The following is a 15,436-nucleotide window of genomic DNA, read 5'->3' as shown; positions in this document are numbered from 1 at the left end:
ACATAAAAAGTTGTCATTCAGTCTTTTAAAACATATAGCAGTCTCTATGCAGTGTTTTAGTGCAGGGTGTACCTTAGTATATGGAGTATACCCACGCAGTGTGCTTTATGTTTTCTCTCCCTCCCCTTCTCTCTATCGCTTCTTTCACTTCTTGTATCCTTTCTTAGGTATTTCATGTAGTTTTGTAATGTATTTGCTGGTTGTAGTTTGATGTGTGTCTATTGATGGCTTAGTATTTTGCTGTCTTTATTTTTTATTTTTTTTTTTTACTGTATTTTGGAGTTGTTGTCCTGACCTTGTCTGTTTGATTTTTTGTGCCTCATTTGTTATGTATATATCACCAGTTTGTCACTCTATTGCACCTAATAAAAAAAATAAAAGAAGCTGTTAATAATGTTTTTTTTCTTTGTGATTAAAACATTGCTGTTATCCATTTGAAAAAAGGACACTGAGGATTCCTGTGACATAAAATAAATCCTTTATTATATATAGTGCAGTCTGTTACACCTCTGAAGACAAACTACTACTTTCTTTTGTCCTTCGCTAAAGACACAGTAGATGCCACATTTGAATACTGAACACAGTCAATAATACTGTATGGTTTCTCTTCCAAAATAGAACTTGTGTAGCCTAATATATAAGCAATCTTAATATACATATATGTAGAGAAATAAACTTGAACTTTTGAGCTCACCAGCTGCCTCCTGGTTCCACTGATAGACATCACAATGCTTTTCAAAATAAAAGTAATACTGGCATTTTGTTTTTTTTGTTCCTCTCTTCATTTCTTGAACACAAAATAAAACACATGAACAAAGCTGCAGGAGGTCCAACTGAAAAGCAAAAAGGCAAAACGTAACATTTCATTTTGTGCTGACGAAACAATAAAGTGAATATGGCTGGAAGCTTTGCGCCCGCTTTTCAAGTCGGTGCGGCTTCACGATGAGGATCTATGTGGTTGAGTTTTGGGTCAGACAAGGAAAAGGCCCCCTTCGTCTCATTTGGACTGATGCCGAGGAGTGGGATGGTCAGTGCTAGAAGAGGACAGGTTCACAAACATTAGGTTCATAAATATATACCATAAGACTTCAGATAAAAGCCCATCCCAATTTAAGGCCCACTCCCTTTTAGTAGCTGCATGTTTTCACAAATAAATTCAGCTGTCAATTCGAGACCACGACGCATTCAGTGTGGATTTGTTAGTAGATTTAAAAATATGGAGGAAAAACAGCAAGACACAAAAAAGGCAGCAGCTCAGTCTGGAGGGACTTGAGTTGGGCACCAGAGGGTCGCCAGTTCAAGTCCCGATATGGTAAATGGACTTGAGCTTGTGTAGCACTTTTACACCGCAGGTCACAGCTACACATTCACACACTGATGGTAGAGGCTGCTGAGTAAAGGGACCATCAGAAATAAATCACATTCTCACACTTAGGCCCCGTGTCCACCGAGTGTTTTTCCGGACAGAGAAGTGCTGGGTGTACGCTCGGAGTGTCTGCATGAAGCATTTGTTCGCTGAGAAGAAAAGCGCTGCACGTCTGTCCTGTCTCTATGACAACAGTGTGTTGACAACACCAGCTGTATGACCGACACTGATCCGTCAACAGCGCCTTTCTGAAAAGTTGAAAGATTTTCAACTTGAGCGCTCGGAGCGGCCGCACAAAAACCACAGAGCGCTTGTAAAAAAAAGACGCTTGGCGCTGATAACAATGTGATTGGGCGGACACAAAAAATTCGCTGGCGCTGAGAAAGACATGCTAGGTGGACACAGGGCTTTATACGCCGCCGACAAAGCAGCGGGAGGAATTCAAGGTTAAGTGTCTTGCCCAAGGACAAATTGGACATGTGGCTGCTGGAGCTGGGGATCGAACCCTCAACCTTCCGACTGACTCTACCAACTGAGCCACAGCCGCCCCATGGATGGAAGTTGGTCTGGTAGCTGGAGAGGTGCCAGGGCACTTTCAGAATACTGCCAAGGTGCCCTTGAGCAAGGCACTGAACCCCCAACAACTCTGGCGCGCTCCCTGTGTAGCAGTCCCACTCTGACATCTCTCCACTAATGCATGTCCACAGGTCCTGTTTGTGCATGTGTGTGATTCGGGCCTATGTGTGTGAGAAGCATGTCTCTCAATAACAGAGTGTACAGCAGAATCCCCCTCAGGGATTAGTTAAGTATGTACAATCAAAATAGTCAAATTAAATTAGAGGATGAACTTTAACATCTCTCCAAGTTAGACAGAATGATGCTTCTATTCGTAGCAGCCGTGCAGCAGGTTGGCATACTGTCTTAAAAAGATGAATCTAATTCTTGATTTGTAATTTATTGTTAATTGTTTCCTAATTGAATGCGGTGTTAATATTCTTTCTGGTGTAAATTAACCATTTTATCTTTCCCATCACAAGTTATGTTTGAAGCCTGTCCCAAATAAAGGACGGGTCATAGAGTTAAGTAAATAAAAGCCCGGGCTACCATTAGAAGTTTTACGGTATTTAAGAGAAATGTCAGTCTGTTAAAGAGACAGGAAACAATACCTTGATATTTATTTACGTCTTTGGTCTCAGAGCAGCTCGTCTTCTGCGCCATCATCGACACTCCCTGAGATCGAGGCAGCTTCTGAGGGGTTCAAAAGAAAAACACAAAAATCGTTCTATCAACAAGTGAAACATTATCCAGCTGTTATTTCACTTACAGCAGCAAAGATCCAGTAATCCACGGCCACCGGGGAGGAATCAGGAGTAACCCTGGATTATAATAATCCCAGATCATGTTTGTGAGAGGAACTCGTGCCTTCTAATGCTTTCACTTCTTGCAGAAATCACCCAAAGAAAATTAAGTAAAGGGAGATTCTTACATGTTTAAACCTGAGCATATATATAATATATGTTCAGATTTGCAAGTCCACTTAAAGTTCTTGTTTTTGCGAATGACAGCCCTCCCCTCCTCGGTTTATTAACATCAGCTGTGAGATCATGTGTTGACATTGATCATTTACATGTTTCCAGCTGATGCTGCTCTCTGTCACCAGGAAATTCTATCACTGCTGCAGCTGCAACTGTCAGCAGGAGCACTGCTTTTATTCAAAACAAATCACATTGTTATCCTTTTTTCTACTCTGTGCTAAATCTCCTCCATGTACTCATTGCAGTGACTGGAGTGTAGGAGCAGACCGATGTGGAGGTTGTGGCTCCTCCTCCATGCTTCTAGTGTGACAGGAGGAAAAACTCTCTGTGGTTTTATTTAAACTTGTTTCTTTCGGTTTCTCCTTCATAGCTTCTTGCTTCTAAGAGGGCGCTGCCTCCACTTGTGTCATCACTGATTAACTCGTAGAGGATTGAACAAGTGCGGTTGAAGGTGTAGGTTTGTTTCGCTGATGACTGTACACTGTAAATCATTTCTGCTGGGTTCAAAGCTGTGAGTCAACTTACATGAGAAGCGGTCAGATTGCACAATATGAAGATAAGATGCAGAACATACAGATGACGCTTCTTCACTCTTCACGCCTTCAATCAACCCCACCCAGAGGATAAATGGACTTCAGCTTGTATAGCGCTTTTCTAGTCTTTTGACCCTGCAGGTCACACACTGATGTTAGAAGCTGCGATGTAAAGTTACCATCAAAAATAGCTAATCCCATTCATACACATTAATACGCCACTGACTTGCCCAAGGACACATCGGACATGTGGCTGCAGGAGCTGGAGATCAGACCCCTGACCTTCAGGTTGAGAGACAACCGACTCTAACAACTGAGCCACAGCCGCCCCAACAGGAGGGGAGAACAGACACATATGTTAAAAACACCAATCTGCATTTACTGAGTCCCTTCCTGTCGCTTTGCTGTTCTCACCTGATAAGCTGATACAGGAGAGGCTGAGCTCCGATGACGCTCCGATAACGTCGTCCTACAGGAAGACAAGAAATGAAAATGTGTTTAGAAGTTGTGATTTTTAGACATGCTGTTAGAAAATCCAGCAAGCCACATTGTATTTGTAATAACAATATGATTAAATATTTAAAGAACTGTATCTTCTGTTTCTATAGTTTAACTGCAGGGATCATAATGAAAGTTAGTTAAAGTTAAACTGAAGTTTAATCTTTTTCTCAGGTGTTAAAAAAAAAAAAAAAGAGGAAACACACTTTCTAATAAAGTCATCAACCTCCGATTTCCCTGCACTCCTTCTAACTCGTGTTTCAAAGCCTCATCCGTTGAAAAAAGCAGTTGAACATCAAGATGTTTTATCGTGCTGTGCAGACATCTTGGAACTTAGATTTCACGTTGTTTATGACCTAAAAGCACAACGACCGCCTTATCTCAGCATGCAGCTTGGACTACAGGTTTACAACAACCATATTTTCTACAGGTAAGGATTGTTTTTCTGCTCAATGAATAACCTCGTCAGATTATATTTGTAGTAGTCATTGCAGCATGGTGTGTTTCCAGACTAAAATATCTCAAAATTACAAGATTTACATGTATGACATATTCAATCATTCATGATCCTAAGAGGATGAATCTTCCTGACTTGTATTCTTTAGTGAAGCATCCCAACTACTCATGGAAGATTACCATGATATATTTTTCATACATTAAAGGAGCTATATGTAACTCTGACACCTAGTGTTCAAAATGGGTACTGCAGTCCAAATTCAAAACATTGTAGAGAGCTGTCTCCCCCCGCCCCCTCCTCTCTAGAGTCGATGCTCACTCAGGTTGCCATGTGGTGGACACTGAAGCTTCAGTGTTTATCCAGCTCTGCATCGGTCTGTAAACCTTTCTGCGTTCTAACCTCTCTCCATTTTTCAAAAGCATCTCCAATATTGATCCTAGTTTGAGCTCGTTTCTGCTCGTGGAGTTTATTAGAAACATACAGAGGCTTTTTAGGTCGGGTACAATCACTTCTATCTGAACCAGTTCTCTTGCCCGCTTCCATCGCTGCAACACCTGTTGGTTTGACCTGATAACTGCTCTCATATCTGGGCCGTTGTTTAATCCTTAATTTTCATCGTTTTGTTCAATATTTTAGTTTGTGAGAAAACACCAACCTAACTTCAGACATTCCTGTCATCCTCAGCTCTACTTGTGTGGCAAGTGGCACATTTTAAAAAAAGATACAAGATGCTTAAATAATAGAAAATGAATCAACTGTCTGTATATACACAATAGAATACCAAACAAAAAAGGTGAAAGAATAAATGTGAAATCAGAAAAAGAATGGAAGCAGTCTAGAAGCAGACTGTTTGGGGATTTTACTTCACCTGAGAGGTAAATTAATGTAAAACTTGTTAACCTATAATTTCTGTTGAATGACTTATGTTGGAATTCACTGGATATATAAGAAACCTTTGAGAGACTCTTATTTTACATGAATTAAATGTTGTTAAAAGGGAATTTAAAACAGCATATTTAAATCGAGTCAAAAGTTTTACATGAAACATTTTTGTGTCTGCAGTGTTAACAAGGCCAATCAAATATTCAGTGTGTTCAGTGACTCACCAACATCCTCTGCAGACAGCCGAGGTTTTCACCCTCAGTCCTCCCATTCACCACTTCCTGGAAGCTGACGGCATGGCCCCGCCGTATGAGCTCCTCACCGATATCTACAGTCTGAGACAGACGAGTGTTTCACTACGTGTGCAAGGAAACAGCAGGCAGCAGAAGAAACAAACAAAACCGATAAGAAAATAAATAAAAATTTAGCAGACCTTGCCCTCACTGCTGTCATAGAGCTTGACGCTGGGCCATGACGAGATGTCAGAGTGGGAGTAGCTGCACAGTTTGGCCTGCAGGGGTCTCCAGGAGGCACAGTATGTCAGCTGATCAAAGTCATCCAAAGCTTCCTCAGTCCACACCTCAGCTGAGGAAAAAAACAGAATAATAAATCAATTCCCATTCCAATATTATGCATCTTATTCCACGTGATATGTTTATTAAAATGAGGGGTTTACCTTCTGGTCTCACTCCTGCTAAGTTGCACTCAATAGCTTGGAAAGGCAAGCTGAGGAAGTCACTCCTGAAATGTTAATGCAGCAAAAGCAAAGCTGTTAACAACTTAGCAGGACCATCTCTAATTGATGCAACAAAGATGCAATGATATGCACAGTACACATGCTGCAGTACAGCCGATCAAAAGGCCTACAGTAGTTTCTGAACAAGCTCCCTCGACTCTGAATAAACACATATGTTATTTCTGACAAGAGGGGATTCAGAGGAGTACATGGGCCTGAGAATGATCTTCTACAATTAGTTCAGGCTAGGGTAGGAAACTTTTGCAGATGCATTTTTGCAGTATTTGTTCATGTTATCTTTGCAATCAGACAGCAATCAAAAATTCTCTGGTATCGGAGGATGTCAATGCCCTTTTAAGAGTCGGTGTTCTTAAGAGGGAAGCAGATGCAGAAAGCACTGGCGAGCTAGCCAGGTGTAGTCAGGAAGACTGGAATCATCGCTGAAGTGTTACTGTCTGAGGACAAGTGAATTATGAATTTAAAAGGACAGGAAACAGGACGTTTCGTTGAGGGGTGTGTTACTATTTTTTGTCAAATATTTCCCAGAATGCTGTTGTGTACTTCACATGCAAGCAGAGGACTGCTTGAGAGAAAATGTCAAAAGTTCATCATTATTCACGACAGAAATGTCATTGTAATCCTCTAGACAGATTTGATCACCCAGCCTTAATGAGAGGTTACAGTTTGTTAACTTTATAATCAAAGGCTGATTATAAAAGGCAGAGGATTTCAGTAAACCTTTTGATTTAAACTAACATACTTTACTTAGAAACAGTATAATTCTGAGGCGCAGAGCCAACCAAAGCACAAATCAAATGAAGGCCAGCAGTTCTTTCTACTGGCGTGTAGGAAATTTTCTCTCTCACCTCATCCTGCAGAGGCTCTCTCTGGGCAGCTCCCCATTGTCCCCAAAGTCAACATAGTAAAGGTCCACAAGGCCAGAGCTGAGTACTCCCAGCACCCTCGCCCTGTTCCATGTGACATGATCTCTGTAAGGAGCCGCCACAATGTCCCCGACAACAACAGTCTCCACCCTCTGCTCCTGGACAACAAAACACAGGGACAGTTACACCCAGGAGGTCACTTGGTACAGTCCAAGTGAGCTTTTGTCTCAAATTTGACTGAAGCTTTCAAACTTTCCTTCCATTGTATCCAAATGTTGCTAGGTGATTGCTCATCGTATATCAATGTTGGTTCTCTTTAAATAATAGAACAACAAGTACAGACTAGACCCGAGCATTTCGTTAAAGCAAAACTCTGTGTGACTTGGCACTTAACAGAAATTGATTTGCCCGAGTCGATGGAATATCATGTAATGTGAAGCTTACGGTGTGGTTTCCGCTGCTGTAGAAGCGGTTCATTTCCTTGATCAGTTTGTCCAGCTGCAGGGAGCGAACCCCGAGAATCTGAATCCAGAAGTGGTTCGGGTTCTCATAAGCAGAAACATAAACCTCAAGGTGTTCATCTGGCTGGAAGCTCAGGTCCGGACTGGGAACTGAACAACACACACAGGGATAAACGTCACAATGTTTGTCATGTAGAGCCCTTTGCACACATTCATTCCGTACTGTGTGAAGTTTTCCCTGACAGATGAGGGTGTTGGGGTGCTCTTAGGATGCAAGGCAAGAAGTAAAAAGGATGCAAAGACATAGTAACATAGACGCTATGACAGTTTTTAGCCTTTAAATCAATGCTTCGTGTAATTGGACAAGTTCACAATATATCCGAATGAATTAAAACCAGTATTCTTGAGATGGCATCGGTGGCCTAATGGTGAGTGTGCGCACCCCATGTACAGAGTACTGAAGTCCTTAAAAGCGGTGTTCGAATCTAACCTGTGGCTCCTTTCCCGCAAGTTATTCTCCACTGTCTCTGCCCATTTTCTGACTCTAACCACTGTCCTGTCTCATCAATAAAAGGCATAACAAGCCCCAAAATATGTATTGATTTTTTTTCAAAAGGACATTCTGGCAAGCAGAAAATGGTATCAAGCAATTTCACTGCATGCACGAAGATCGAACCAAAGGTTATAAACATCACCCCCCCCTTCTCATTCAGAGTACAGTAAATTTTTCTGAAATCATGCTTCTTTCACACATCGGTTCACCCTGACGTCTTGCAGAAATGTTACTAGGGGCTGGCAAGAAAATCTGTGTGATGTCGCTGTGAAAAAATGGTCTGTTTGTGTTCACGCATGCAGCTAACTCCGGGACATTTTGGGACATTTTGAGGAGTTTTGTGCATGTGTAAAAAGGGCTTAAAATACGACCCATTTAAGTGCAGATTGTAATTTGAGTGTTGCTGTGTTGCTGTGTGGATGTTTTGATTCTTACTCTCAAACTTGGAAACTTCAGAGGGAGACTCTATGGACACACTCTCCTCCTGCTCAGTCGCTGTGTCTGTGATCTGCAGCTCCTCCATCTTTTCAAGAATCTCTTCTCGATCTCGGGCGGTCCCATTCGCATGAAAGAGTCCATTTTTCTCTGTTTGCGAGTAGGGGCCGTTGTTGTTCAAGCTCACAGGTGCTTCAGTCTCTGGAGCCTCTGGTTTCTGGTTCACAGCAGTTTGGCCACGTTTCTTTCGCTGGGCAGATGATTGTGAGATCTTCAACCTCACAATCATGTCCTCTTTGACCTTTTCTAGAATCATCTCCTGCACCAAATCACAAAGTAGGAGTTATAGATTGTTTTCTGGGCTGAACATGTTCAATCCATAGAAGTGAAATGTACTCACTTTGGCCTGTTTCAGTTCCTGTCTGGTCCCCGTGATCGTCATGTGGCCCTTTGCCAACGGGCCGTGTGTCTTCTCTTTGGAACAAGTCATCTTAACCCCCGTGGTCCTGGTGATCAGTTTCAAACTCTCTCCTCCGCGGCCTGCATCACAAAACACACACAGTAGCACACACAACATGAGACTGTCAAGAAAGGTGGATCATTTTGTCCAGATGTCAACACTTAAATGTCTTGTTTGTCCATAACCCAAAACAGTTTTCTGTCATAGAGGAGGGCAGATAATAGAAAATATTCTCATTTAAGAAGCTGAAATCAGATTTTCTTTTTAACCTGTTTTCCTCAAAATATTACTGAAAAATGATCAATCAAATACTTCAGAATTCAATCAATCTATGTGGCTCAATAATGTTGGCAGAAAAAAAAAAGATACTGAGGCATCTCAATACGATGAAATCGATTTGCACCCTCATTTAAGTTACCTATGATGCGTCCAAAGGCTGTCTGAGGAACCTCAACAGTCTCGGTCACTGGTTCACATTCAGTGACCAGGTTCTCCAGGACACAGCGGGCCAGCAGGACCTGTTCTTTGGAGCCCTGCAGCATGAAGCACACAGCTGTCTTACATCCCGTCTCCCCTGAGTCTGACAGAACCCTCACATGAGCTCCGGACTTATGGGTCACCTGAGGAGAAGACAGAAAGCAGGAGAGCAGAGAGTAAAACAAACTCAATAAGAAGTCAAACACACAGAGCTGCTTGATTTGAGAAATTTGTCCTGGGCTCTTCATCCATGCTGCAGCCATTAAAAAGACAACAATCAACACCATTCACATTCAATTTAAAACTATGAACGTTATAAAATAATGTCCAGAAGGGGCTCTAATGGTGCAGTGGGTGGTGAGCGCACCCCATATATGGAGGCTATGGTCCTCCAGGAGGGCGTCTCGGGTCGGGTCCGACCTATGCACCTTTCCTGTATGTCATTCCCCACTCACTCTCTCTCTCTCCCTCCCTCATTTCAGACTGTCCGTTGTCCTACCTCTCAAATAAAGGTAGAAAAAGCCCAAGAATAAATCTTTTAAAAAAAACAATAATATCCAGAAAAAACAAAGAATATGAAAAACATCAGGTTCTTAAAATGCCATGTAAAAATGCAAAGACAAATAAAAGTCCAGTGCCTATCCTCTCTTTTTTGCCATTATTTAAAAGCCTTAAAGACACAGGGATAAACAAAGGGTTAAATGTCTATTTGGGTAAATACTTTTAAACATACAGGGGTGCAAACTCATCAGGGATGTGTGTTATTTCATTTGTTGACACTGACACATTTGCTGTCACTTTAATGTTGCCTGAAATAATAATGAACCAGAAAGCTGTATGAAGTTACCTTCAAGCTAGCATGCATTTCTCTCAACATTAAACTTTACCTATGGCTACCAAACGGTAAACATGATCAGACAGCAGGTTTAACAGAAAGGCTGGCTTGCTAGCAGTCCTTTCACGGAGAAATGACGTTATGTAAATTAGCCATGTGCTGCACATTGTGACTCATTGAATCAGGTTTCATGCTTCTTGCAGTCGGCGCAGCAATATTGCGCAATCACGGCCGGTGTAGGTACCAGATGTGCTCGGGTGTTCAGATCGACTCAGGGTCCTGCGTCTGCTAGTGACGTCATACAATATGATTATAGCGTGTCTTCTTAAAAATAACTTTTGTCGTGGTTATAGTTTTTATACCGTTAATACAAGGGTTGTACTGTCTTGTAGTTTGTGTTGTGGATAATATAACCCCCCCTTCCTCCACATATTTTTATTGCAGATCTAAATTAATCACACAAATGACCTATTTGGGATCCTAAACGGCAAATTTTGCCGAAAGGTGACAAGTTTTCACCCCTGTACATATTTCAGATGTCATTCAAAAATGACTGAGCTGTAAAACGTTTTTTCTGGTTCTGAACTACTCACCATCTCCAAAAACTTTGCTTGGTATCTGGAAATGTTCCGATAAACTTCTACTGGAAGTGTCATCTTGGATACCTCGGTGTCGGGCCCCTCACCTGTTCATGAAACAACAGAAACAACACTCAGCCACACAGAAAAAGTCATGACAGTAAAGAGACACTCCTTCAATTTGTGATGTGTTCTTGAATAAATGTCATTTTAGTTTTCATCAGTAGATTCTCACTGTGGCAGCTGCTGCTGTTTACATGGCGGTAGACGATGTAGCCCACTGTGGCTCCGACAGAGAGCCCCGCAGCCAGAGCCACCATCTTACCCGAGCTCAGGCTGCTCATGTGACCCACCCTAACTGCGTCCATGACACGCTGTGCACCCAGTGGGAGACTCCACCTAAACACAAACATGACACAGGTCACCTTCCACTGGTAATATTAAGTATGTGTTTCCAAACGTCCAGAAACATGAAGGGTATCTCTGGAACCTCAAACCTGGGCTTCATTTTTACAGATTCTGGGGTCTAAATAACTACTAGCTACAAGATGTTGTGGAATAGCTTCAGTATGTTGCTTAAGTCAGCAGTCAGGAAACATGATCCCTGCAGGCTAATGCAACCACACAGTTATTTTTCCACTGATGGGCTCAGAAGTGTCTGACAGAAAGTAAATGGTAAATGGACTTGAGCGTGTATATTTCTTTTCTAGTCTTCTGACGACTCAAAGCGTTTTTACACCGCATGTCACACCTACACATTCACACACTGATGGTAGAGGCTGCTGTGTAAAGAGACCATCAGTATTCTAATCCCATTCATACACTGCTGAGCAGCGGGAGCAACTTGGGGTTTAGTGTCTTGCTCAAGGACACATCGGACATGTGGCTGCAGGAGCTGGGGATCGAACCCCAATCCTTCCGATTGAGAGACGGCCGACTCTACCAACAGAGCCACAGCTTAGGTTAAGGATCTTTAACAGTCAGTTACAGATATTATGATTTTACTTAACAAAAAAAAGCAGTTACATTGCTTTCTTCAGGCCACTAGGCATCATTGACAAAAACAGTCATTTTACCTTACAGAACACAGGAGGAGCTTGTATACCGCAGCCTCATTAAGCTAGTTTTTCTTTGTGACCACACTGCCATATTCTGTGAGGTAAAATTAAAGGATCAATCTGTAAGATATCTTCCGAATAAAATGTTAAAGTGACCTTACTACATGATCAGACATTAAGGAAACATGCTATGTTGAAGTACTGGCTTCTCTGACAACAATGCAGCAGCCAGTATGTCCTCCTTCTAACTTTAGATTCTGCTCCTGAATGCTCTGGATTTGTTTGGACCAGAGAAGGTAGCTGAAGCTAAAATGTGTCTACCTGTCAGTCAACTCATCCTCGCCACTGATTATGCACATTTGTGAACAATTCTTAGGCTTTATAAAAAAAAAGAATGATTTATAGTACAGTATTTACCAATAAAGGCAGGAGTTATTGATACCACATTTCATTTTCAGAACCAGGCTGTAAACATATTACTTCTGGTGTAAAAATTATTTTAATATGGTCTCTATTCTCTAATGGGGATTGTTTGGCTTTTGTTGGCATCTCAAAGCTCTAAGCTGAAGCTATCTACTGGAGCAATTCCAAAACTTTTTTGTAACTAGTTATTTACACCAAAACACGAGTTAAAATGTGGCCCAAGTTCAAGAATACCTCAGAAGGCAGTAAAGTCTTCTCGTGTATGAAATGTAATCACAACAAAACATGAATAAGTATTATAGGGCTAGCTAATGTCAGGTAGTATCCTCAGTGCTGTGTTGTTCCCGTTGGGCAGCTGAAGTCATGCAGCAAAGAACTCAAAGCATAAGCCAGCCTGGATTCAAAACAGCGGATCATTTGTTCTCAAACATTTCACTTTCATTATCCACCTTACAGATAAATTAGATTATTTCTAATGTAGAAATCCAACTGATTATTTCTCCCAGGGACAGAAAAAAGAAGGTGCTTGTTATTCATTTCTTACCATTCATTTGTGTAATAGTCCTGCAACACCAGGTTTAAAAATATCACAAATGTTTTGTTTTGTGTTTGTAATCCCCTCAAAGGACCACCTGAGGTTTGGAGATCCCATTTTGAAAAACACTGTGCAAGATCATCCCAATGTAGCCTTTCATTATGTCAGACTACATCACTTGGCAAAACATGAGTCTGCAAAAACGTGCAAAAGCAGTCGCATTCAAAGAAAATAGCTCCCTAAATGATGAAACATTTAGTGTAGTACACACACACTCACACATAGCACTGCACTTCTTATGAATGCACCAAGCCAAACTGCAGCAGCACCGACCCTGACTGCAGCACCTAATGCACTGAACGCTGCTGTTGCACACATTGAATACCATTTACTGTAGTTGGGCGACCTCCAGACTTTCCTTTTGTCACTGAACACTCTCATCCAATTCTTTCTGAGGCGTTTGAGGTCACACTGCCAAAACAACAGCTCACACACAAACAGAATGAATGCACTGGAGGTAAGCCAACAGTGAAGAGTATTTGGGACCAGGCAGGACCCCGAGGAGCACGCAGCACCACCATGCAGATGCGCATCTCACTGGGAGAAGAGGGCTCTGGTGCTGTAGTTGAGAAACACATGGGACTTGGACACTCCAACGTCCATCTCGGAGGAATCGTGAAAATAAGACACAAATCTTCACCGATCCCGCACTGTTTTTGTTTACATCCAAGTTCAAACTACTGACAAGACAGGTAGAGGGGGAGGAAAGTTCAGCATTTCAAGTCACTACATGGGAGCAACTCAGTCACATTGCATTTTCATGTCAAATTGTGAGGAGAATGCATGAGATAGATTATGTCGGACTTACTTGCTTATGTAGTTTGTTTTTACTGTTGCAGGAATATGCAAAACAAAATTGTGCAAAACACACCTACATTAAAACAAGAAACAGATCACTTTAATTTAATTTGACAAAATTGGAAAGTAGCTGGAAACTGCGTTTAGTTTGGTAGTTACTGATCAGAGGCGCTGCTTGTAAACAGGCAAGGCAGGCAACTGCTTGGGGCCCCAGACCAGTAGGGGGCCCCTGAGGGCTCACAAACTTTTAACCACAGCAACGACACAAAATATGCAAATTTTGCAATGACAGTAGGAAACCTCCCTTAGGGGCCCCATTTGACAGTATTCACTCTCCTTGCATGCATTATTGGTGTGAAAACCAAAGATTTTCAATGAAAGTCAACCAAAAAAATTTAAAGGAATTATCCATCTATAGGAGAGAAAACAGAAACAGGAAAAAGAGGAAGAGGAGTAAGCAGGACACTGGCAGACATAATGGTGAGAAATGCAGGTTGTAGGGCCCAAATAGACACTAGAATCGCCAGTGTTACAAATTAATTATCCTCATTACAAATTGTGGTACTTATTGTTTTTGAGGGCACATATCAACACCCAAACCAAAGACTTCATTGGTAATGTCAAGTTTATTTATAGACAATACAAATCGCTTGACAGTGGATATATCCACACCGAATAGAAGAGATTACCTATTTACACCCAAAATGTGGTCAGTCAAATCACAGCAAAAAGTTATATTAGAGTATGAGCACATTACTCTTAAATGTGGAGATTTTCAAATGGAGTTTGGCGCAGGGTCGCGTCACGACACCAAAGAAAATACAAAAAAAAAATGTCTGGTTTAATAACCTTGGCTTTCCCCTACACTCTACGGCATCCTAAAGTACAACAATTATCTTAGGGAAAAAAGCCAGTTTAAACAGTGTGCCCTTCAAATGGCCAGTATTGATTTTTACATTTTTTCCGACGAGTTGTCAAAACGACCGCAAACACACTTTCTCCCCCTGGGCTAGCAAAGCTAACATAAGCTAGCTGCTGGCTGACACATGCAGGCAAGTCAAACCGTAGCAGAAAACTAAAGGTCTTAAACACGCGCATATACACAGTACATCCTGAATTTTAACATTTTCAAAGTATGAAATAATTATAAATGAACATGTCAAGACATGTTCATGTGTGACACTTACAGACCCCTCGCCCTCTTTCGAATCGACCCTGACTGCAACAACTGTCAAGTTACCTTGAGTATCGCTAAAATATACCGGAAGTTACTTTTTCATTCGCTGTTAAAATCAAAAATCTGTATAAATTACTCATAATAGTAAGAAACAGCAGTTTAGTTATGAGAAATAAACAAATTACTACCGTAAACGTGCATTTTAAAATGAATGAACCACAATATTTGAACAAAAGTCACATAAAATAGTTTACTTTGAAGGGTCAACCGGAAACTGTATTTTATGTGTTTACTTGATATTTATGGCAGGTCAGATGCTCAGTAAGCAACTTCATTGAATCGAGTTAGGGACACGTGGGGGCGTCTGCTGCTGCGAATGATAAATTCACTCATACAGGTGTTTCTTGCAGGTTTATCAGAGTGAATAATGAGATTTTAATGAGAAAATATATTGCTGTAACTTTTTAAAATAGATAAACACGTCTTAATACAACAGAGAAATGTGTTAAGAGAAGGCCTTAGATTTTATATAAATATATAAGTAAATAAAAATTAATTGTAGGGATCATACAGCATCTGTGTCTAGCCCCTAAGTCACCACAATACATTGTACATAACTGAATGTGACTAAAAAGTTTGAATTTGAAAACTTCTCATTGCTCTCTATTGGAAAAACAAAGAGCTGTCATCCTGTC

General features: G+C 41.2%; 1 protein-coding gene across 2 annotated transcripts; it reads right to left on the bottom strand.

Annotated features, from left to right (window-relative positions):
• Positions 1-758: 758 nt before the first annotated feature.
• tdrkh (tudor and KH domain containing) lies at positions 759-14,815 on the bottom strand. Of its 2 annotated transcripts, XM_061028196.1 has the most exons (15): positions 13,575-13,630; positions 13,305-13,446; positions 10,926-11,089; positions 10,706-10,797; positions 9,219-9,420; positions 8,741-8,880; positions 8,341-8,659; positions 7,336-7,502; positions 6,874-7,049; positions 5,948-6,012; positions 5,705-5,856; positions 5,496-5,606; positions 3,849-3,903; positions 2,533-2,614; positions 759-1,034 (listed from the first exon to the last, which is right to left on the bottom strand). In XM_061028196.1, the coding sequence occupies exons 2-14, from the start codon at positions 13,367-13,369 to the stop codon at positions 2,559-2,561; spliced, it is 1,764 nt and encodes a 587-aa protein (XP_060884179.1). In that variant the 5' UTR covers positions 13,370-13,446; positions 13,575-13,630; the 3' UTR covers positions 759-1,034; positions 2,533-2,558. The 2 variants fall into 2 exon arrangements, with proteins under 2 accessions (XP_060884179.1, XP_060884180.1); XM_061028197.1 differs by lacking the exons at positions 13,305-13,446; positions 13,575-13,630 and adding an exon at positions 14,752-14,815.
• Between the last annotated feature and the right edge of the window lie 621 nt (positions 14,816-15,436).

This window comes from Labrus mixtus, chromosome 21 (assembly GCF_963584025.1).
Source record: "Labrus mixtus chromosome 21, fLabMix1.1, whole genome shotgun sequence".
In the NCBI taxonomy this organism is placed as follows: domain Eukaryota; kingdom Metazoa; phylum Chordata; class Actinopteri; order Labriformes; family Labridae; genus Labrus; species Labrus mixtus.
The sequence above is the reverse complement of the archived record's forward strand: the minus strand, read 5'-3'. Positions and strand labels throughout refer to the sequence as shown.